At 43.5% G+C, this 23,229-nt stretch overlaps 1 protein-coding gene across 1 annotated transcript in view; it reads left to right on the forward strand.

The window, feature by feature from the left end:
* The window catches only part of LOC137372405 (protein unc-80 homolog), a 500,647-nt gene extending 477,870 nt beyond the window's left edge, over positions 1-22,777 (forward strand). Inside the window, exons 61-65 of the mRNA XM_068036292.1 lie at positions 511-567; positions 8,329-8,410; positions 12,983-13,094; positions 18,923-19,143; positions 22,511-22,777. Coding sequence (XP_067892393.1) covers positions 511-567; positions 8,329-8,410; positions 12,983-13,094; positions 18,923-19,143; positions 22,511-22,777 — 739 coding nt within the window. The remainder of the gene's footprint in view (positions 1-510; positions 568-8,328; positions 8,411-12,982; positions 13,095-18,922; positions 19,144-22,510) is intronic.
* The last annotated feature ends 452 nt before the right edge of the window (positions 22,778-23,229 follow it).

The following is a 23,229-nucleotide window of genomic DNA, read 5'->3' on the forward strand; positions in this document are numbered from 1 at the left end:
TAAACCTACATCTTAAATTTCATTGCGTACATTTACTAAAATGGCATTCAGAAATTTGACTCTATTTTGTAGAATGCAATGAATGAAGTACAGACCTTTGTTAGCATATAGCACCCTAAAGAATGTACAGTTTTTGTGTGTTAATTTTCATTCATAGGGTAAATGGATCACTGAAACCCCTATGAGGCAGAAAACATAATTCTTTTCTGTAGCAAAACAGGCTTTTTTCTTCTTCAATTAACCATATTTTCTATTCATTCTTTGTGAAGTTTAGAAACTGATATTTTCCTCATGGACTGTATACCAATGTGGAATTTGATGAGTTTTTCATGTTTTTTAAGCATTATACTTAATTTGAATGCCTGGTCCCTAAACCAGTATAAGTCTATACTGATTTTTTGCAATGTATAATAAGTGCATGTTGTTCAACAGCATGTTACTTTGTGAATTGCCCTGTTTATAGACAAGGCATGCTACATTTCCCTAAATACTCATCTCCCTGCCCTGCAGTGAACCTAATGTCCTCGATGAATCCCAGGGGCTGGCTGCTGAGATTAATCTTTCTAGGTACAGTGTAATGTTGCATTTATGTCAATGTATGTGTTGGGAATCCTGACAACACTTCCATCTGTCATTTAATAAGTATTGTTATTTGGTTGTCATCTGACTTTTCCAAACAAAAACCATATTATCATTCACCTGCCTTTAATCTCATAATGTTTTTGTCTGTGGCGCCTGTGATTTAATTGAAAATCAGATGTGCTGTGAAAATGTTCCATTACACTGATGTTATCAACACATGGTCTCATAATGTTCATTTGTGCACACATGCCCCAGCTTTTTAAATGATCAAGTCTTTGATGGAAAATTGGATGGTAAAGGTGGAGGTGTAGCATAAAATATAGTAGCATAAAAAGGTAAGGCACAGTAAAAGCCAACTCATTTTGATGACCAATCTTTATCTCTACTGGAATAGATTCTCCATAATTTATTTGAACTACCCATGCAATAATTAAAATCAGAGAAAACTGAAATGCTCTCAGGAACCTGAAGAATCCAAAGAGTGAAATATCAGGATTTCAGTATGATTGTTGTCAAACATTAATGTTCTTTAAGCAGATGAAAACTTTTGATGAATCAGGCTGTTTACATTTCCACTGTTATTAAGTTTATTAAATATATGTGTAAATGAATAAGACATAATTTAGTACCGTCAAGGTCTTCTCATTTCTGAGTCACAGAAAGCATTGTTCTTGTGCATATGCTGTCATAGAAAGTGTTAATAAAGCAATAATGATGGAAAATAATGATGGATGCATATCACATTATAACCCCACTTAAATCTTTGTGCCTCTATTTGCATGCTTATTTATATGCTCCTGACTTGATTTTCACACCCATCTACTCTAGTACCATCAGAAATCCAGAGGAAAGTCCTGCCCAGGGTGCCTGCTCCAGACATTCGTCTTCGTAGATAATATTATGTTGTTAACAAACTCAACTAACTTGTGCTCTATATACCATCTTAAGTAATGGGCTATCTAGTGGGATACTGGGATAGGCAATTGTTTGGACAAATGAAGCCCACTGATTCTGTTTCATCTCCTATTGATCCTCTGGGCTTCACAACATAATGGGCTGAATTTTTCCAGCTCGCTGCCGATCTTGACGGTGCGGGGCGCATGTGCGAGCTTTACTCTGTAAACCCGCCACAATATTTAGTGCAGCGGCTCATTTAAATGGACGGGGTGGATCGCCCCCTCTCCCCGCCACACTCGATGACATGGAGGGGGTGAGCACTCCGTCCCCGACAAAGGCGTCCGGCGCCATTGCGCAGGCGCCAGCGCCATTTTTAAAGGGCTTCATGCCCTTCAACTTCATTTCAATTTTTAATGTTGTATACATTTTAAAATTTAAGTAAAAAATTCACTGAAAGATTCAAGCCCAATTCCGCCACCCCAATGAATAAACAATTTATTAATTGCCTTCTCCTCCCCCAAAAACCTTACCTTGTGATCCTGACCTTCTCCCCACCCAAAGTTTATTACCTTTCACCTTCAACCCCTTCCCACCATCCTCTCCACCAATCGCAATTGATTTCCTCATTCCCCTCACCCCACCTCCCCAACCCCAGCCTTGGATCGTGTGCCACCTTGGATCTCCAAATGGAGATCCAAAGGCACGGGAGTGCCTGGAACCGGCCGGAATATGGCTGCGAGATGGCCGACGGGAATAGGTAGGTAATTAATTCACTAATTTAAATATTTAAATCCTGCTTCTGTTGTTGAGTGGTGGTTGGGGGGGGTGGCTGATATGAGCCCTCTCCACTGCCAGTAATATGGGGCGGGGCCTTCCTGGCATCGAGGCCCATGGCGGACCTCTCCCGGAGGTATTTTGCGGGCCCCCCACCCACCACAACCTCCGATTTCGGGGGCCCGGTAAAATTCGCCCCAATGTATCATAATCTACCATTGCAGCAACTTTTGATCACTCCAAAATACTACTTTAAAGAACCTTTGCTTTTATCTACTTAACAAAATGCTGCTTAGTGGATGAGTGCCTATCAGACTCTAGTTTTAGTTTGAACATGACTTTAATTGCAAAGGCAACATCAATTGCATTTGAATGGGCTCTATCAGCCATCACAAAAACCTAACACATCAGTCCAGACTTTCCAACCGCAATAACTTTTTGTGGGTGCTTTCCTTGACCCAAACATTAATAGAACATATTAATAGAATATTAGTCACTCTGGCATGGAATTTACCTCTTCATTTTAATGAGTACACCATCTTACCCAAGACTCAAAATTGTTGTCCTAGCAAAGAAAGTAACCAGGGAGTGGTCCAATATTTCTTAGCCATATCAAATACTGTAGGTGGAATTTTCCCAAGCAAGGAGAGATGAGTTTGGGTGCATGCAGGGAATTAAATCCCGTAAAAGTGATCTTGGGTCAGGATCCCGACATAATCCTGCTTCTGCCAGGTTTCACCGGAGGATGAGCGGGGAACCCCATGACCACTCTCAGAGAGTGCTATCACTGTTTGGCAGATGATTACCAACTTCTTGGAAAGCACTTCACCTGTCTTGCACTTCACTCACCTTTAGCTGCACTTCCTTGCTGCCAGCCTTCACCACGGCATGGAAGCAGCTTATGCAGCTCTAACTTGTACCTCTGATGAAGAGCAAGAAGTGCAGCAACAACACCAGCAGACTTCTCCTCAACCACATGCCACTCGCCAGAGCAGAGAGAATGAACTCAGAGATCCAGCTCCAAGGAAGCACAACATAGAGTCTGCAGGCAGAGGATCAGCTCTCTTGACGTGTGAGCACCAGTGCCTCAAGAGGCTCAGGCTCTCACAGCAGATCGTTACTGACACCTGCAGCCTCCTGGAACAAGACCTCTTTCCCAGTGAATCTAGTGGGCATAGCCAGTGACCATCAAGGTGTCCATCACTGGAAGACCACCCCCTGGGTCTCTGCCTGGCCCCGAGATTGTGTGCTCTCTTCTGCAAGGGGTGAAAGCAGAGAGTTATGAGTGTTAGCAATGGCTTGTGTGGGTAGCAGGGAAGGACAACATCTGTAGATCATGACTGTGAAGCATGATTGGGAGTGGGCAAAGGATGAGGTTGAGTATGAGTGTTGGCTGCTCAGGTGGGGATGAAGAGGTGCCTGCAGAGAAAAGAATGAGTGCAGCTTCAAGGTGTGTTCTGAGGAGTGCTGCACAGAAGAGTGCTGGGAAAGTCAGAGTGTGGGACTTGGCACCTCAAAGTCCTGTGCCGCTCTCCTTTCCTTCCCTCCTGAGGTCCTGGATCCTCTTGATGCACTGTCTCCAGGGTGGGGAGACCATGTTCTGCTGCTGAGTTCCTCAGCTGCTTCCATCCATGCCTGGTTGGGAGAGCTCCCCTCACTGCCGAGCCTCAGATTGCACAGTAGGATCTCCAGGTAAGAGAGAGAGCAGCCTTTCCACGTTTCCTTTTTATTCCTGCAGTTTCTGCAGCCTCAAAAATCTAAGTGCTAGTGAGCCATTCTGACCCATGTCATGGGCCCTTTAATTAGAAATCCTCCCTTTGACAGATCCAGTGGGTCATCCCACGCACTCTCCTTGATTGGTCGAGTAACCTGGAGGCACGATGCTAATATCGTGGCTCAGTTAAAGAGTGTTGGCAAAGCCCGCTCCAACTGTCAGTGGGTCCCGCCTTTTGGCCAGGGACTTAGGTTGGGAAAATTCTACCCTATGTTTGGAAGCAAAAAATACACTAATCTATCCACAGCTACATGATTGACTACTGTGCCCTTTGATCCATTTGATGTCAAAAAACTGAAGAACCTTGGAAAGGAAGTAGTGAGCACCATGCTGAAAGGATTTGCAGCACCTTTGAAGTTCCAAGACTGTACAGAAATCTAGAAAATTAACAAAAGAAGACCAATAGCTTTGAAAAGCTGACAACCAAAGTACGGTCCTGATGTGAATACAATTAGTTAGATGGGCTCTGTAACTTAAGTGGTCGGTATACATAGTGGGCTAGAAATTGGATAGCCTCATTTTTTGGGTGCGGGGATCGTGATTCGCGACCTGCCCACACCTGTTTCGATCAAAGTAGGCAACAAGCAAATTTGGTGCACCCACCTCATCTGAATGACTGTAGCATTGGCCAGAGTGGCTCCCATGCTGCTTCTCTCTGCTCTATGCTGCCTGTGGCCTCTATGCTCTGTGGGGGGGGTGGGGGGTGCGGCAATGTTGTTTGCAGACCATGTGGTGCAGCCAGCCTGCTCTTAAAGGCTGACTCTATTATTGTAAGTAGGCTGCACACCTGAACTGAAGGCTGCTGGAAAATCAACTTGGAAGATTCCAGGAACCACAATGACACAGCAAACAAGGGAGCACTCACTGGTTCAGCAGCACCGGTGGCACTGTCTTGGAGGCCCCGGTGAGGGAAGTGGACTCCAGGAGGGATATTATGCTTTCCTAGGTGGGCAAGAAGTCCTCACACACCAGTCTGAGGAGAGAGGGAGGGAGGTTAATTCCCAGAACATGATAGCAGTTCTGTAAAAGTACAGTAATCTCACAAGGGTGGTCAAGGTGAATGAAAGTGTCTTTACATTACATCTCACACCTAGCGCACCAGCAACCTCTCACTCTGCTCAACACACTAGGCCCCAATCACTCAGCCAGGAGCACTCCTTGGCATTCCGGACTCACACTTAACATGCACATACTGCACTTCACCAATGCATGCCTTCCAATACTGCCAGCATCACACCCACCTTTTACTGTCTCCACAGATCTTCAGTTATTAAGTTATGGCAGGCACATCACTCATGCATAGTGTCCCACTATCACTGACAGTTTTGCCTCTCTCTTGCAGGTAAAAGTAGTGCACAACAACCAGGTGTTTCAGAGAACTGGGATGGTGGGAGGGTTCTAAGATGCCATCTGCTGAGCCCCCTGGAGGAGATGGTGCTCGAGATCAGGGGCTCAGAGGAGACAGCCGTGGCATCTGGCATCCAGGGTAATAGTGGGTATCTGCCTTATGCCATTCTGAACTCCCTCCTCATTCTGAGATGTGACGATGAAACTCCTGCTTTCCTGCCCACTCACCCTTCCATCACACCAACTCTCATCTTCTGCTTGTATGCTTTCAGATACCCAAAACCTGCTGCCTCGACAACCTCAACAGAGGCTAATACAGAGTCAGGATCTACACATGGCGAATTATCAGGCATGAGTGGGCTGCTGCCAGGCCAGGGGAAAAGGATTGCTTGTACACCAGCTCCCCGAAGGGCGAGATTGCAGACAGGGTCGGCTGCAGGGGACTCAGATGAGGACCTCAATGGGGTGGCATACAGAAGAACACTGATAAGCATACACACTGAGATGTTTGAAGCATTGGTAGGCTTGCCAGACAGCTTTCTGTCCGTTTATAGGAGCGTAGAGGAATCTAGCTCCAGTGTGGCAGAGGGCATCGTGACGACCTTGGAACCCATCCTTTCCAGTGTGGAAGCAGCAGCACTGGTAGACTGGCAATCACTGTTTCAGCTTCACCTGTAACACAGGTGGAATCCTTGCAACATCTCACTGCAGCAGTGGAAGCTCAGATGGAGGTCATGAGATTGATCGTAGCTGCCATGCAAGCTCAGACTGCTGCCATTGCGGTTGCGGATCTCAGTGCACAAAGGGGCAAGCAGGCTTTCACAACGGTCCAGCAATCTGACCTCCAACAGGTTACTGGGATTGGTGAGGTGCCGCCCTGTGGGAGTGGCAGTGGCCCTGTGGAGGATGAATCTGCTGTCCTCTCTCAAAATGATTGCATTCATCATCCCACTCCGACAGTGCCCTTGTTGTTGCCTGTCAATCAGCAAGTCTAGACTGCAGTCTGCCAAGTCGCAGTGGTGCAGTCTAAAGTCAGACCCTTGAGGCCCACAGCTGCTTGAGTGCATCCTGCTAGTCTCCCCCAGTGAAAGTCAGCAGCCTTCCACCAGCCATGCTGTAGCCAGTGGAGTAGCACCTCTTAGGAGCACTAGACCAGTCAAAGGCATCCGCAAGACAGGCACGAAGGGAATGCACAAAGGTGAATTGTTCATTGTTGTTTGTATAATTGGATATGTTGTATGAAGATTTTTGATGGTGGCTTTCAATGCTAAACATTGGCCATGGGGAGTGTGAAATGCATGTGATGGTGGTGAATGGTGGCTCCACGTTGGGATGGGAAAGGTGTTGAAGTGGAAGTGGAGCCCTGAAATTTGCACTCACAGTCTGTCCACTTACACAGGTTCCTCTTCTCCCTGCCTCTTCCTGCTCCGCCTGCCTCCTCGCTGAACTTTTCCGCTTTGCCTACTCTGTTCAATTTACTAGCCATGAGGTATGACAACAACTGCTCCCAGACCTGGGTCAGGTCTTCCTTTCTCCTCCTTGGCTATATTCAGAAAATAGTAAATAAAATCTCCAAGAACCCAGTCACAGTGGTTCCACTAATTGTGCCCCATCAAACCTTACTGAAAAACACCTCAGCTCTAACTTGTGGAGTGGCCTTTAGTTTGCACAATTTCAGGTCCCATCTAGTAGCTGCACACCCGATCGTTGTTGAGTGATGCACAGATTTGTGGGCTGGACCTGTGTGGACTAAGTTTCTAATCTTGGTGTCTCATTAGCTGGTTTGACAGCGTGATGTCAGGATAGTGTCCTTTCAAGGTCTTCCCACCAGTCTATTGTGGCAATTGCATGCAGAAAGCAGTCAGTGGCATATCGCATCCCCAGGAAATGGCAGTAGGGTGTCACGTGAACAAGTTTCTAGCCCAATATTCATTGGCTTGGATTGGAGGGGAAAAAATATACGTACAAGAAATCTTGATTGGAAAATTAAAACTACAGTAATTTTTAATGTTTGTGGTAGCAGGGAATGTCACCCATCTGCTGTGCAAATTTGGTAAGCACAGGAACACAGTCCATGATTTTCTGTCCCCAGTAAGATTGATAAGTATGTAGAGTCACTTTCTTTTAAGATAGTTTGTACTAGGATATAGCCTCACTTTTAGCAGAATTATTTCTTGAAAACGTATTATATCCGACAAATGATTGACATTTTTATGTCCCTTTGTTCTTGACTCTTCCACAATATTTGAACACCTCCACCATTGCCAGACATTATTTAACATAGTAGACTTTGACCTCTGTAGTGTTTGTTTCTGTTTTAGATCTGTGTAATATTTATCTTCTACTTTATCTTCTTAGTGAAAATGTCATTTGTGTGCATTTTCACACATTAGAGATGATTTATTTGGGTTGAAATGCAGTACAAATTATTCTACTGCTAAAGGGAAAGCACTGCCTTTGTAGAATTAATTACATGGATTTGAGTTTCAGTAAAACCTATTCCACACCAGACTGTTAGATATTATTAATCTCAGCCAAGTTATTAATGTAATGACAAAGGTAGCTGAATGCATCAGACACTTTAAGTATTTTAATCTTTGAATTTTACATGTTCTTAAACAAAATTCTTTACAATGCTTGAAAATTTATCATGGTGTTGTGTAAATGGAGTCTGAGGTGGATGTTTTAAGATGAATACATAATTAACTCAAAAGAAGAAATTATTTGCTTAAATTAACAGGAATCTTTAATATGAGACTGTTTTCAGTCAAACAAATCTTGAACAAAATCAATACATAAATTATTGTATTGTATTCGTACTACAGTCAGGATTATATTATTAGAACCATAAGTTAATCATAGTTTTCTGAAACATGAAGCAAGCACTACAAAAAAATATTTTTTCCAAACTAGTGATTTATTTATAATCCGATTAACATTTAATATGCTAACAGGGTAGCAAGTGTGCAAAGTGAACCTGGTCAGCAGAATCTTCTTATACAACAACCTCTGGGAAGGAAGAGAGGTCTCAGGCAGGTGAGAAAGTGAACTCTTATCTTTAGAGTAATGCTGTAAAACCCAGGAATTAAACATAATGAGTATTTTGTTTTTAGGAGTGAGAAGGGAGAAACTAATGATAATAAAATGTTAATTTAATATTGAGATTGTTCCTTGCATGAAAATTCAGTAACACAAGATCATGAACAAGAAATTAATAATGTAATTAAAATACAGTAAGCAGTCATGGTAACAGCCATATATTTCAGTGTGATGCAGTATAATTCAGAACTTCAGATGATCAGTGATCGTGGACAAAACATAATTTATGCAGCAGAGAGCAGGGCAGATGTAATACACTAAAATTATTTAAATAGTTTCCAAAATTAAGTTCAGACTATTGAAAAGATGGAACTTAACTATGATCTCTTACAGCCATACTTTTAGAGTATTTAGAAGCTTCTACATGAAGATTATACTCTGATGTATTGCTCACGTTTCCATGGGTCACTTTGATACTCTAAAATTGACATTTGTTTAAAGCAATACATGACTACTGATGCAGGGCATTAACACACTGATATAAATGTACACATAACTTATCTACAATTTAGAAAGGGCATCAGCTAGATGGCACAGTGAGTTCAGATACTTGACCATATCTTAGTCTCGGTGCTTAGGTAAGCTCCCCATCTGAATTTGGCTTGCCTGGTAGGAACTCACCAAAAGAGGACAAAAAAAAGTGAACGAGAGAATATTAAAGAGATGTGGAGAAGCTGGGACGAAATTTATCTCCTATATGAATGTTTATATCATTACGGACCCTTTGCATATCTCATTTTTAAGTTTTCCCTGTTCTGTTGAATTTTTGTAAACAGTTGAATTACAATCAGCTTTCCATTGATTTTTCAAGACAAGATTGGGTTCTATTTGTTTCAGGGTGAACACTCCCTACATGTTCTGAAGTTTAAAAAAATCTCAAAGTTTTTTTTGAAATACCAAAAATTGATTTCAAAACTTTTTTTTTAAAAACTAAAGATAAAGCTTGTGCCCCTTCTGGGTTTCACTGAACATGGAGCTTCATTTACACGCACAAGCTAGTATCATGAAACTGTCGGACTTTTGTGAAAACCCATCTGGTTCATTAAGGAACAAAATCTGCTGTCCTTACCCAGTCTGGCCTATATGTGACTCTAAACTCACAGCAATCTAGTTGACTCTTAACTGTACTGTTAAATGGCCTACCAAGCTTCTCAATTATCCAGAAGCTGACTCACCACCAGCTTTTGGATGGAAATTATAAATGGGCAATATAATGCTGGCCTGAGTCAACCGTGTGAGGGTTAAAAAGCTCGGGGAGTTGCAGATTGCAGCCGTCTGGTCTGAGAAGGGTCAGGTAGAGCTATGGGACCTGGACCAGCAGCTGAAGGCTGTCTCCCAGCCGGAGGCCATGAGCACCTTCCTGCAAGAGCAGCAGGCCAAGCTGCAGCCAGTCTTCACCTTCGGAGGTCACATGACAGAGGGCGTCGCTGTCGATTGGTCGCCCACGTTTGCCGGTGAGTCCGCTAAATCTTTTATTTAAAAAAAAACACGTCACCACGGCGACGATGGAGTAAAACCCCACCCTGAGAAAATGGCGCACGAGTGCCGGTGGCAAGCAGTGCGGCTATTTGCCTGCGGGAGGCAGCGCCTTCAGGTACAGATGAGATGACAGTAACTGGGGGGGAGGGCGGAGGAGAGCGAGGAGTTGGAAGGTGCACGGGATGCCCTCGTCTTTCCCTCTATTCCTGACGTGGACGTGTCAAAAGGCCTTGTCGGGGCTCCTGCACCCCCGCTCCAGGTACCAGCACGAGAAATCGAATACATTGAGATGTGGCTGGGTACGATAACAGAGAAAGAGAGACAGTGAGGGGAGGGGGAGAGAGAGACAAGCACACCCTTATCATACCCTTAACATCACACGCAACACACACACACCCTTATTCACCGAGGAGAGGGACATGACGGATGTTGAGGTTAGGGACAGATGTTTGATTACTCTAGGTCAAGTCGGCAGAAGGAGGGAGGAAGTGTTGGGTATTCTAAAAGGCATTAAGGTAGACAAGTCCCCAGGTCCGGATGGGATCTATCTCAGGTTACTGAGGGAAGCGAGAGAGGAAATAGCTGGGGCCTTAACAGATATCTTTGCAGCATCCTTAAACACGGGTGAGGTCCCGGAGGACTGGAGAATTGCTAATGTTGTCCCCTTGTTTAAGAAGGGTAGCAGGGATAATCCAGGTAATTATAGACCGGTGAGCCTGACGTCAGTGGTAGGGAAGCTGCTGGAGAAGATACTGAGGGATAGGATCTATTCCTATTTGGAAGAAAATGGGCTTATCAGTGATAGGCAACATGGTTTTGTGCAGGGAAGGTCATGTCTTACCAACTTACTTTGAGGAAGTGACAAAGTTGATTGATGAGGGAAGGGCTGTAGATGTCATATACATGGACTTCAGTAAGGCGTTTGATAAGGTTCCCCATGGTAGGCTGATGGAGAAAGTGAAGTCGCATGGGGTCCAGGGTGTACTAGCTAGGTGGATAAAGAACTGGCTGGGAAACAGGAGACGGAGAGTAGCAGTGGAAGGGAGTTTCTCAAAATGGAGACATGTGACCAGTGGTGTTCCACAGGGATCCGTGCTGGGACCACTGTTGTTTGTGATATACATAAATGATTTGGAGGAAAGTATAGGTGGTCTGATTAGCAAGTTTGCAGACGACACTAAGATTGATGGAGTAGCAGATAGTGAAGGGGACTGTCAGAGAATACAGCAGAATATAGATAGACTGGAGAGTTGGGCAGAGAAATGGCAGATGGAGTTCAATCAGGGCAAATGCGAGGTGATGTATTTTGGAAGATCCAATTCAAGAGTGAACTATACAGTAAATGGAAAAGTCCTGGGGAAAATTGATGTACAGAGAGATTTGGGTTTTCAGGTCCATTGTTCCCTGAAGGTGGCAACGCAGGTCAATAGAGTGGTCAAGAAGGCATACGGCATGCTTTCCTTCATCGGACGGGGTATTGAGTACAAGAGTTGGCAGGTCATGTTACAGTTGTATAAGACTTTGGTTCGGCCACATTTGGAATACTGCGTGCAGTTCTGGTCGCCACATTACCAAAAGGATGTGGATGCTTTGGAGAGGGTGCAGAGGAGGTTCACCAGGATGTTGCCTGGTATGGAGGGCGCAAGCTATGAAGAGAGGTTGAGTAGATTAGGATTATTTTCATTAGAAAGACGGAGGTTGAGGGGGGACCTGATTGAGGTGTACAAAATCATGAGAGGTATAGACAGGGTGGATAGCAAGAGGCTTTTTCCCCAGATTGGGGATTCAATTACTAGGGGTCACGAGTTCAAAGTGAGAGGGGAAAAGTTTAGGGGGGATATGCGTGGAAAGTTCTTTACGCAGAGGGTGGTGGGTGCCTGGAACGCATTGCCAGCGGAGGTGGTAGATGCGGGCACGATAGCGTCTTTTAAGATGTATCTAGACAGATACATGAATGGGCAGGAAGCAAAGAGATACAGACCCTTAGAAAATAGGCGACATGTTTAGATAGAGGATCTGGATCGGCGCAGGCTTGGAGGGCCGAAGGGCCTGTTCCTGTGCTGTAATTTTCTTTGTTCTTTGTAAAGCACTCTTTCCCGTGAATGAATTTTTAAAAAATTACCGTAGGGCAAGCAGAGCGCACAGTGTGTACAGAGAGTGCTTTAGGCAAGTGAGAAGATCAGGTTTCTCACGAATCAGACCCCAAAAATGGATTCTCAAACACCACTTGTATATTCCACCAACAGGAAAATATATGATACAGCAGCAGACTACTGCGGATACTGGAAATTTGAAATAAAAACTCAGCAGATCAGGTAGCATCTGTGGAGAGAGGAAACAGAGTTAACATTTCAGGCCAATGATCTTTTATCGTAAATAGACCCATCTGTCTTTCCAATCCTTGGAACTAGGCTGAGATCCTGATGCTGCCCTGGTTGTTGATTGAAAATGTTATCCCTTAGCCAACTTTAAATAAAATAAACTTAGACAGTCTAAGAGGGCAGTAAGATTGTATTACTGGTCCCAGATTACTAGCTACAGGAAGCAGAACACAGGTGACAAATCTTGTTAAGCAGCCTACTAGTAAATTATTTTGTGCTTGCTCAGATTAAACCTGATGTGACACTGCGTTAGAACAATAGTATGATCAATTAATGTGCAAAAGTGACCCCACGACAGTTTCATACCACTGGGTTCCAGAGACCTGATTTTAGAATTATACTGCAAATATCACATTGAAATGTTACCTTAATGAGAGCTAATAAGGATTTAAACAAAGATTATTTATGTAAAGTTGGATTAAAGTTCATTATTGGAACAGGTTAGAGAGAGCTTTACATTGTATTTGGCCACATTTGATGGCAACGCATATTTAAAAAATGTTCTACATCCCAACATTGACAGCTTTCACTTCGTTGAACTAAAACTTAGTTTTAATTCCTAACAAGTTTTATGAAAGTGATTAAACACATTTGGAATGAAATTGGTGTTGTTAAAATACTTTGTTAAAATGATTACTGCTCCTGTTAGCCACGGCGTGCTCTCCTCTCGCGTCCAAAGTTACAAACTGAAGTAAGAGGACGACAGGGTGCCCGTTTGTCTACAACCAGACGCAGCATCCAGCCAAAAGCCAAACCACTAGGTAAGATTCAGAATTTAGTTTTCTTCAGTGGTTATCTGATGTCTAAATATAGTTAGAAACCAGAATTATGAACACTGTCATATGAAAATGGAAATATTTTGAAACCTACAAAACCATTTGATAAAAGCAATGTTTAAGGGTATAAAGACACCAATTAAAAGACACATAAACTAGTTAAAAATCCCATCAGACATAGAACTTTAGTAGTATAATGTAGTGCTGTGCCATGACATGGAATGATCTGCAGTGCCCTTTATGATAAGTTCAAATTCTTTGCCAGGACTTAAGGCTGAGATGATGGGAACATGTGGCATCCTGATTCAAAGTGAAAGAAAGAATATCAGAGAGCATCTTAGCCCCACCATTTCTGTAGGATTCATGTTCTTTGGTTTGGGGTGAAATTGACAGGAAAAAGATTGCATTATTTTTCAGAATGATTTTGGTTTGAATGCTTCATGGACACTGAGATTGACAGTCTCTTAACAAAGTCATGACCACAGTTGATGCACAGGAATTGATCTGTAAACTTAACAGCCTGGCATATGTTGCATTCTGCTATCTTTTCGAACTTCCTCTTTTCCCTATCTAGCCAAATTACTGTTCCATAAGAACATAAGAAATAAGAGTAGGCCATTCAGCCCTTTGAGCCTGTTCTGCCATTGAGATCATGGCTTATCTTCTACTTCAACACCATTTTCCTGCACTATCCCTGTATCCCTTGATGTTTTTAATATGTAGAAATCTATTGATCTCAGTCTTGAACATACTCAATGACTGAGCCTCCATAGCCCTCTGGGGTAGAGAATTCCAAAGATTCACCATCCTCTGAGTGAAGAAATTCCTCCTCATCTCAGTCCTAAATGGCCTGCCCCTTATTCTGAGATTGTTTCCCCCAGTTCTAGACTCCCCAGCCAGGGGAAACATCCTTCCTGCATCTACCCTGTCGAGCCCTGTAAGAATTTTGTATGTTTGAATGAGATCAGCTCTCATTCTTCTAAACTCCAGAGAATAAAGGGCCAGTCTATTTAATCTTTCCTCATAGGACAAACCCTCCATCCCAGGAATTAGTTTTGTGAACCTTTGTTGCACTCCCTTTATGGCAAGTATATCCTTCTTTAGATAAGGAGACTAAAACTGTACACAATACTCCAGGTGTGGTCTCACCAAGGCTGTATATAATTTCAGCAAGACATCTTTACTCCTATACTCAAATCCCCTACTAATAAAGGCAAACATACCATTTGCCTTCTAATTGCTTGCTGTACCTTTATGTTTGATTTCAGTGACTCATGAACAAGGACACTCAAGTCCTTTTGAAGTTCAACACTTCCCAGCCTCTCACCATTTAAAAAATACCCTGTATTTCTGTTTTTCCTACCAAAATGGATAACCTCAAATTTCTCCACATTATATTCCATCTGACAAATTTTTGTCCACTCGCTTAGCCTCTCCAAATCCTCTTGAAGCATCTTTGCATCCCCCTCCCAACTCACTTTCAACTAGTTTTGTGTCATCTGCAAACTTATATTATATTATATTTAATCCCTGCATCCAAATCATTGATATAGATTGTGAATAGCTGAGGACAAAGCATTGATCCTTGTAGTACCCCACTAGTCACAGCCTGCCAACCAGAAAATTTCCCATTTATTCCTACTCTCTGTTTTCTGTATGTTAACCAATTCTCAATCCATGCCAGTGTATTCCCCCCAATCCCATGTGTTTTAATTTTGTTTGTTAGCCTCTTGGCCTGAATTTTACGAGTGCACCACAAATCGTGGCGGCCCGCCCATCGCTGAGCCCCTGCGATATTTCGCGCGGGGGCTCATTTAAATGACGCAGAGGGGGTGGCCGCTCGGTCCCCAGCAATGGCGTCCAGTGCCAGCGCAGTGGTGCTGGCACCATTATTAAAGGGCTTCAAGTCCTTACTGGTAGTTTAACTTTTAAAAGGCACATTGAGGGCAAATAAAAATTGAAAACTTTATCAACAGATCGAGGCCCCCCCCCCCACCCATGACCATTTAATGTTATTTACACACCGGAAAACCTTCTCTTACTAATCATCAACTTTTCCCCCAAACTTTATAACTTTGCCCTTCAACCCCTTCCCATCATCCCCTCAGCTAATGGAAAGATTTTTCCCTGTTTCACCCCTCCCCACCCTGAAAATTTCACTCCTGCCCCCTCCCCACCAGTTTCCCGCCTCGGATCTTTGAATGGAGATCCGAAGGTGCGGGACTTCCAGCCACCGGCCTGAATATCGGTGTGGGACAGCCGCCAGGACAAAGTAAGTTTATTTGCATGTGTTTTAATTACCAGAAAACTCCACTGTTCTTCAAATACTGCCATGCGAGCTTTTAGATGTGAGCCATCAACAGCAGCAGAACTGCAGTCAACCACAATCTGTAACCTCATGGCCTGGCATATCCCCCACTCTACCATTACAATCAAGCCAGGAGACCAACCCTGCTTCAATGAAGAGTGCAGGAGGGTATGCCAGGAGCAGCACCAGGCATACCTCAAAATGAGGTGTCAACCTGGTGAAGCTACAACACAAGACTAATTGCGTGCCAAACTGCGTAAGCAGCATGCAATAGACAGAGATAAGTGATCCCATAACCAACGGATCAGATCTAAGCTCTGCAGTCCTGCCACATCCAGTCGTGAATGGTGGTGGACAATTAAACAACTAACTGGAGGAGGTGGCTCCACAAATATCCCCATCCTCAATGATTGGGGAATCCAGGACATCAGTGTAAAAGATAAGGCTGAAGCATTTGCAACAATCTTCAGCCAGAAGTGCCGAGCTGATGATCCATCTCGGCCTTCTCCTGAAGTCCCCAGCATCACAGATGCCAGACTTCAGCCAATTCGGTTCACTCTGCATGATATCAAGAAACGACTGAAGGCACTGGATACTGCAAAGGCTATGGGCCCTGACAATATTCTGGCAATAGTACTGAAGACCTGTGCTCCAGAGCTTGCCACACCCCTAGCCAAGCTGCTCCAGTACAGCTACAACACTGGCATCTACCCTGCAATGTTGAAAATTTCCCAGGTATGTCCTGTACACAAAAAGCAGGACAAGTCCAACCCGGCCAATTACCACCCCATCAGTCTACTCTCAATCATCAGTAAAGTGAGGGACAGTGTCATCGACAGTGCTATCAAGTGGCACTTGCTTAACAATAACCTGCTCAGTGACGCTCAGTTTGAGTTCCGCCAGGGCCACTCAGCTCCTGCCCTCATTACAGTCTTGGTTCAAACATGGACAAAAGAGCTGAACTCAAGAGGTGAGGTGAGAGTGACTGCCCTTGACATCAAGGCAGCATTTGACTGAGTATGGCATCAAGGAGCCCGAGCAAAACTGGAGTCAATGGGAATCAGGGGGAAATCTCTCCGCTGGTTGGAGTCATACCTAGCACAATGAAAGATGGTTGTGGTTGTTGGAGGTCAATCATCTCAGCTCCAGTACATCACTGCAGGAATTCCTCAGGGTGCTAGTCTAGGCCCAATCATCTTCAGCTGCTTCATCAATGACCTTCCTTCAATCATAAGGTCAGAAGTGGGGATGTTCACTGATGATTGCACAATGTTCAGCACCATTCGCGACTCCTCGGATACTGAAGCAATCCGTGTAGAAATGCAGCAAGACCTGGACAATATCCAGGTTTGGGCTGATAAATGGCAAGTAACATTTGCGCCACACGAGTGCCAGGCAATGACCATCTCCAACAAGAGAGAATCTAACCATCTCCCCTTGACATTCAATGGCAATACAATTGCTGAATCCCCCACTATCAACATCCTGGGGGTTACCATTGACCAGAAACTGAACTGGAGTAGCCATATAAATACTGTGGCTACAAGAGCAGGTCAGAGGCTAGGAATCCTGCAGCAAGTAACTCACCTCCTGACTCCCCAAAGCCTGTCCACCATCTACAAGGCACAAGTCAGGAGTGTGATGGAATACTCTCCACTTGCCTGGATGGATGCAGCTCCAACAACACTCAAGAAGCTCGACACCATCCAGGACAAAGCAGCCCACTTGATTGACACCCCATCCACAAACATTCAGTTCCTCCGCCACCACGCACAGCGGCAGCCATGTGTACCATCTACAAGATGCACTTCAGCAACGCATCAAGGCTCCTTAGACAGCATCTTCCAAACCTGTGACATCTACCACCTAGAAGCACAAGGGCAACAGATGCATGGGAACACCACCACCTCTAAGTTCCCCTCTAAGCCACACACCATCCTGACTTGGAACTATATCGCTGTTCCTTCACTGTCACTGGAGCAAAATCCTGGGACTCCCTTCCTAACAGCACTGTGGGTGTACCTACCCCACATGGACTGCAGTGGTTGAAGAAGGCAGCTCACCACCACCTTCTCAAGGGCAATTAGGGATGGGTAATAAATGCTGACTTAGCCAGTGATGCCCACATCCCATGAATGAATAAAAAAAATGACATGCTGTTTGGTGGCCTATAAACAAATCACACAAATGTCTTCTGCCTCTTGCTGTTTCTTAGTTCCACCCAAGCTGATTCTACATCTTGATCTTTAGAATTAAGGTCGTCTCTCACTACAGTACTAATGCCCTCTTTAATTAACAGAGCTACCGCACCAACTTTTCCCAACTTCCTATCCTTCTTGAATGCCAAATCTACATACAAACTGCTATATTAAACTCGGATAATATAACAATTAGAACATTGTTTTGTTAAAGATTGCATTATTTTTCTGAATCCACCAACACTTTTAGCGCACAGAAGTCAGTAGGAATTATGGCATAGATTCCAATACTGCTCAAGTCTGCCCTAGAATATTTTTTACTGTCCTCTGCCACTGCATTTGCCTTCTCTTATTTGATAACAGTGACCCGAGAATAGGTTTCCACTGTGCATGCCCTCTTAATGGCCTCTTAAAGACAAATTGGGGGGAATTGTATGCTAGCGGCAGGGGACCCCCCTCCGAAGCCACAAGGTTTCTTGTGCTGTGCTTCCCGTGTGGCGGCGGAACTATCTACAGCACAGGTAATTGCGGCTGCGGCGGGAAGAGGCCCTTAATTGGGGGTTAATTACCAAGTTAAGGGCCTCAATTGGCGGCGAGGCAGGAAGGCCCAAATCCCACCCCGGACTAAATTTCAGTGGAGGCGGGATGGTGGCGGGGTCCCCCCCACCCCCCGCGCCACCATCCCACCTGATTTTATGCTCTACCTGTCTCCAAACCCGCTGTGGGGGAGAGCATAAAATTCCACCACTGCATCTGACTAAGCTTAATTGAATTCTTTTATGAGGTAACAGGAAAGGTTGATGAAGGTGGTGCAGTAAATGTATAAATGGTCTTTTGGAAGGCATTCGCACAAGAGGCTTATTAAGAAGATAGAATCAGAGAATTTTCAGGATAGGGAACACTGTAAATAATTTTTTAAGGGAGTTGGACGGGTACATAAGGATGAGGAACTTACAGGGTTACGGATAGAAAACAGGGACGTGGAACAAAGCACGTTTGCTTCTGCAAAGAGCCAGCACAGCCATGACGGTTTTTATGATTCTAGCAGAGAATGGCATATGGTGTAAGGTGTACAGAACTGAAAGGAAGACATTCAGAATAATGAAAGGGACAGAAATAAATCACATTAAGGCATAAGATGCTAATCAGATTGATTTTTCAGTTATGTTACAAGGTTATTCATCGTATTGTATAAATATATATTATAACAGAGGCTTTGACTTTATCATGCTCTTTTGGCATGTAACTGAAAGAAATGTTTTAAAAAGTGATCAGCATATTTTTACTTGAACTTTTGTTTCTGACAGAGCAAAAGAGGTCAGTTACCTTCACTGAAATACAGCAAGATACCATGGCTCCTCAGCAAGAGGCAACAATTGCAGAGGGAAAGGAAAGTGCAGCAGAGCAGGCAGAAGGCAACATAGCAGAATCTGCTGCAGCACCATCTTCAGCTACCACTTCACCTGTTTTAGCAACACAACCTTCTTCCCCTTTAAGTCAGGATCCAAGCTTTCTAGACAGCAGCCAGGTAAATGTTCTTAATAGAAAGTCTAGTCTAACACCTGCAAGAGATGAGTACGATAAAATAAAATCTGTACTCTAATCTCAAAATGGCTGCCATACTGCAAAATGTCAAAAATTTCATTAGAAACTTGTCGTTGGATTCATCCATATAATAAAAGAGCAAACTTGCATTTATATAAGATATTTCATGTTCTCAAGATGTTCCAAAGTATTTCCCACCCATTGAATTACCTTTGAAGGTAGTCACTATTATGTAGCCAAATTCACAAAGCAAGGTCCCACAAACAGCACTTTTAGAATTGACCAGGTGGTGTTGCCTGAGTGATAAATATTAACCAGGACACCAGGAAACTCCACTGTTCTTCAAATACTGCCATGTGATCTTTTACATCCACCTGACAAAGCAGACAGGCCCTTAGTTTAGTGTCTTATCTGAAAGACTTGTAAAAATGCAACATTCTCTTGGTATTGCACTGAAACCTAGATCTGAATTTTACTGGCTCCAGGGTAGCAGGAACGGAAGTGGGGTGGGGTTGGGTGGGGAAACAGGTATAATAATGAGGAGTCATGTCAGGATGGTTCCCTGTCGTTATCCTGCTGCCAGGGTCATTTTCCAGCGGCGGGCAGCAGGCAGGCTGCGAGGCAGATCAACTGCCCATTCTACAGAAGCGGGAAGCCAATTTGCATAATTGAGGATTCTATTAAGGGCCACCAATGATGGAACACCCCACCTCCCCCACTCCCTTCCCCCAACCACGTTGGGAGGCCACCAGCTTCATGGAGGCAACCTCTCTGCAGCATCCTGGGTTGGGGGCCATCAGAGCCAGAGGCTCCATGGCGCAAAGAGAGGGGCCGTAGGTATGAAAAGCAGCCCCTGCGGCCCCAACAATCCCCCCACCAGGGTTTCCCCTCTGTCCCACACAGCCCACCACCCTCTGCCCCCTAAATTTTAATTTTTACTTCATTGTCCGAGGGTCCCACCATTTTGAGGTGCCTTTGAAGTCTCCTGTCTGCCTCAGCAGCACCCACCTCACCCAGTGGGGCTGCTGAGGCTTCAAAGCGGCTGGCTTTCTGATTGGGCCGGCGACATGTGAAGCCCATCTGCCATCCTTAATTGGACAGTGAGCCTGCAGGCAGCTTGCAGTAAAAAAAAAATCGCTGAGCCAGTCCCACTTTTCAGCCCAATGTCAGGGTCCCAAAGCCCATGGTAAATTTCAACCCCTAGATTTATGTGCTTAAAGTCCTTGAGTGAGAGTTAAACTCATAAGCCTTTAACGCAAAAAGTAAGAGTGCTTCCACTGAACTAAGTTGATGAATTGGGATATGGCAATTTTTTTTCATTCTAACTGGGTTAATTTATGTAATCATTGAACTTTACGGTAAAAGAGGCCAATCCACCCACCACGCATGTCATCTCATTAAAAGAGCTATCCTTATAAACTGATTTTGTTATCTTTTCCCCATACTCTTGAATTGCTCTTTTTAAAATATTTATCCACTACCCTTCTAAAAACCATTATAGAGTCTGCTTCCTCTTCAAAAGCTTTCATGGATTCTCCTTCGGTATTTCTGAGGAAGCATTCCAACATGAATGAAAAACAATTCTCCAAATAAAAAAAATTCTCCAAACCTTTCCCTTAGTTCTTTTGGTTATTATTTAAAATTATGTCCTCTTCTGATCACACTCTGACTATTGAAAGACACTTTTCCTGAACTCAACTTTTCAAAACCCCTCATAATTATGAATTGCAAGTGTTTTGAATTCAGGTATTTGAATTGCAATCACCTCTTCCAGTCTCAAACTTTCTGTAACTGTTCCAGTGACGACAAAATGTAGTGTACGTTGCATAAAATTATATGATTGACTCATGCAAGTAAGGAGATCTTTCTCAGCTGTGATGCAACATTTCTGAAAAAGGACAAGGGATAGCAATAGAGAAAAATAATATAAGAATCTGTATATGGATAACAAGTGGAAGCTGGCATTGACACAAAAGATGCTATAATAGTAATGTTAGATAAGTATGTGCACAGCACATACTGTGCTCAGTACTGTGCTAAAATGGCAATCAGAGTTCAATGTATCATTGGACTGCAACTTGCGTATTAGAAAGAGTTAATTCCTGATTCGGGTGGGCATTCCGGCCTCCCAGCCATAGACTTTGGAAAGTTAAGGGCGCCCATAACATCAGCAGGAATTGGGCAGTAAGTCATTTCCACACCATTTTCAGGGAACTAAGCCTCAGAATTTGACCCAAAACTCTGGCATGCTATCCAATTTGGCTGTCATTGTAAGGGATCTCTGATGTGAGCTTTCAACTAATCTGCGTGGTCTTGAGCTTACTCAATGGAACATTGTGATTGCTGATAATGGTGTGGAGTTCCACTTGTCCATGCCTATATTGTAGCAGGCTAGACACCAGCTGACTGATCTGTAGAGCAACATAATAGGGAATAAAAGCAAGACAACTGCATTTGCTCTGCTGCTAGGAAAAAATACTAATAGAGGTAAAAACACAGAAAAGGAAGAGATAAAGGAGTTTACATTTGAAAAAGGTAGGCCAAATGATTTATTGTAATGTTTCAATGCTTTACTGTATTATAGTTGGATCTGTGTTTGCACAATTCTTCACAAAACAAGTTTGTTGTCAACTAGTCCTCTGATAGATACAAAGTCTTTTTAGACCTTGGTACAGAAGTTTGTACTCACAGAAAAGGAAGGAAAGTTACTCCAGTCGGCTCTTACAAACTTTCCAATGTTGGATAAGGAGCAAGAGAGTTGGGGGAGCAGTCTTTTGTCCACATTCTGCTGAAGAATGGAGGGTGGCATATGAGATTGAAAGAGGAAGAGAACCAACTTAATGCAGGGCAAACCACTTTCCTAAGATGTTGAGAAAAGGATGTTGAGACAGTGCTGGCCCTTGAATAATGCAGCTTGACTTTATGAATCTTTTGAGCACACCGCCCAAAGTTCATGTTAAAAATAGCAATGCACAATAATGCAGTACATTGCTGAACTATTCCTTGGTATGCACTAGGAGTGCATTTTGTAAAATTTTGCACTACCACCACGACCTGCTGTCCATTAAAATTTAGGGATGGAAAATTGTGGAAGGAGATGGGTTATTTTTATCGAATTAGTTCCCAGATGCAAGCTATTTTGTCAAGGTGATATTAAGCAAAGCCTATGTGCTTCACGCACAGGGAGGGAGGGTCTTTCTTTTAGGAATTTCCAGACCAACAGCCTCACAGGTCTCAGAGTGGGTTGTCTCAGCTAGGGATTACTGCAGAGTACTGGAGGATTGGAAGAAGGAATAAAACAGTCAATCCTTCCTTGTCCTGTTATAAAGCAGTGCTTATACTTTTCTTAGGTGAAGCCAACATGCTCAGAGACTGAAAACAAAGATTCTAAGACAGATAAAATGGTGACAGCACAGACAGAACCTTCAGAACAGGGCCAAGTCTCTGACAGTGAAGACTTTGCAGGCCTTGAAACAAGCAGCTTACTTGAACATTCAGACACTATTTTGCATATCAGTGAAGAGAATGGGACAGAAAATCTTCTTTCTGATCCATTCAGTTTGTTGGATGTTGTATCTGGTGAGACTAATGTAAATCAGGATGAATCTCATGTCTAAGGCAGTTCTTTGCCTGGAGAACTTTCCCTCATTCTTCATTATGACTGATCAAGTGTTGGGTTTCTTTGATAAATGTTACAACAGTAATCTAGCTTGTTTGGCTATAGTTGGTGTTTTATTGACTAGTCTTGTGTGCTCAATGTTTTATTGCCCTGATCTGTTGACAGATTCCAAGAACACTGATTTATTCTTGATGTTTAAAGATACCTGCCACAAACAGAAGTTTCATTCTCCTGATTTGTTAGTTGTAGGCACGTATGTTGAGAAAATCTTAATCTAGCCATTAAAACACCAAAGCTAGGAAACCAATTATCAGCTGTAAATGTATTGCTGCAATGATTTCATATCTGCTGCCTGTGTGTTCCAGTATCAACATTGTGTCATTTTAAAATAGAAACTTTCATAACATATGCCTTTTAAATGTATTTGTACTGCAGAAATGAAAGCTTGAT

Source organism: Heterodontus francisci, chromosome 7, assembly GCF_036365525.1.
Source record: "Heterodontus francisci isolate sHetFra1 chromosome 7, sHetFra1.hap1, whole genome shotgun sequence".
Taxonomy (NCBI): domain Eukaryota; kingdom Metazoa; phylum Chordata; class Chondrichthyes; order Heterodontiformes; family Heterodontidae; genus Heterodontus; species Heterodontus francisci.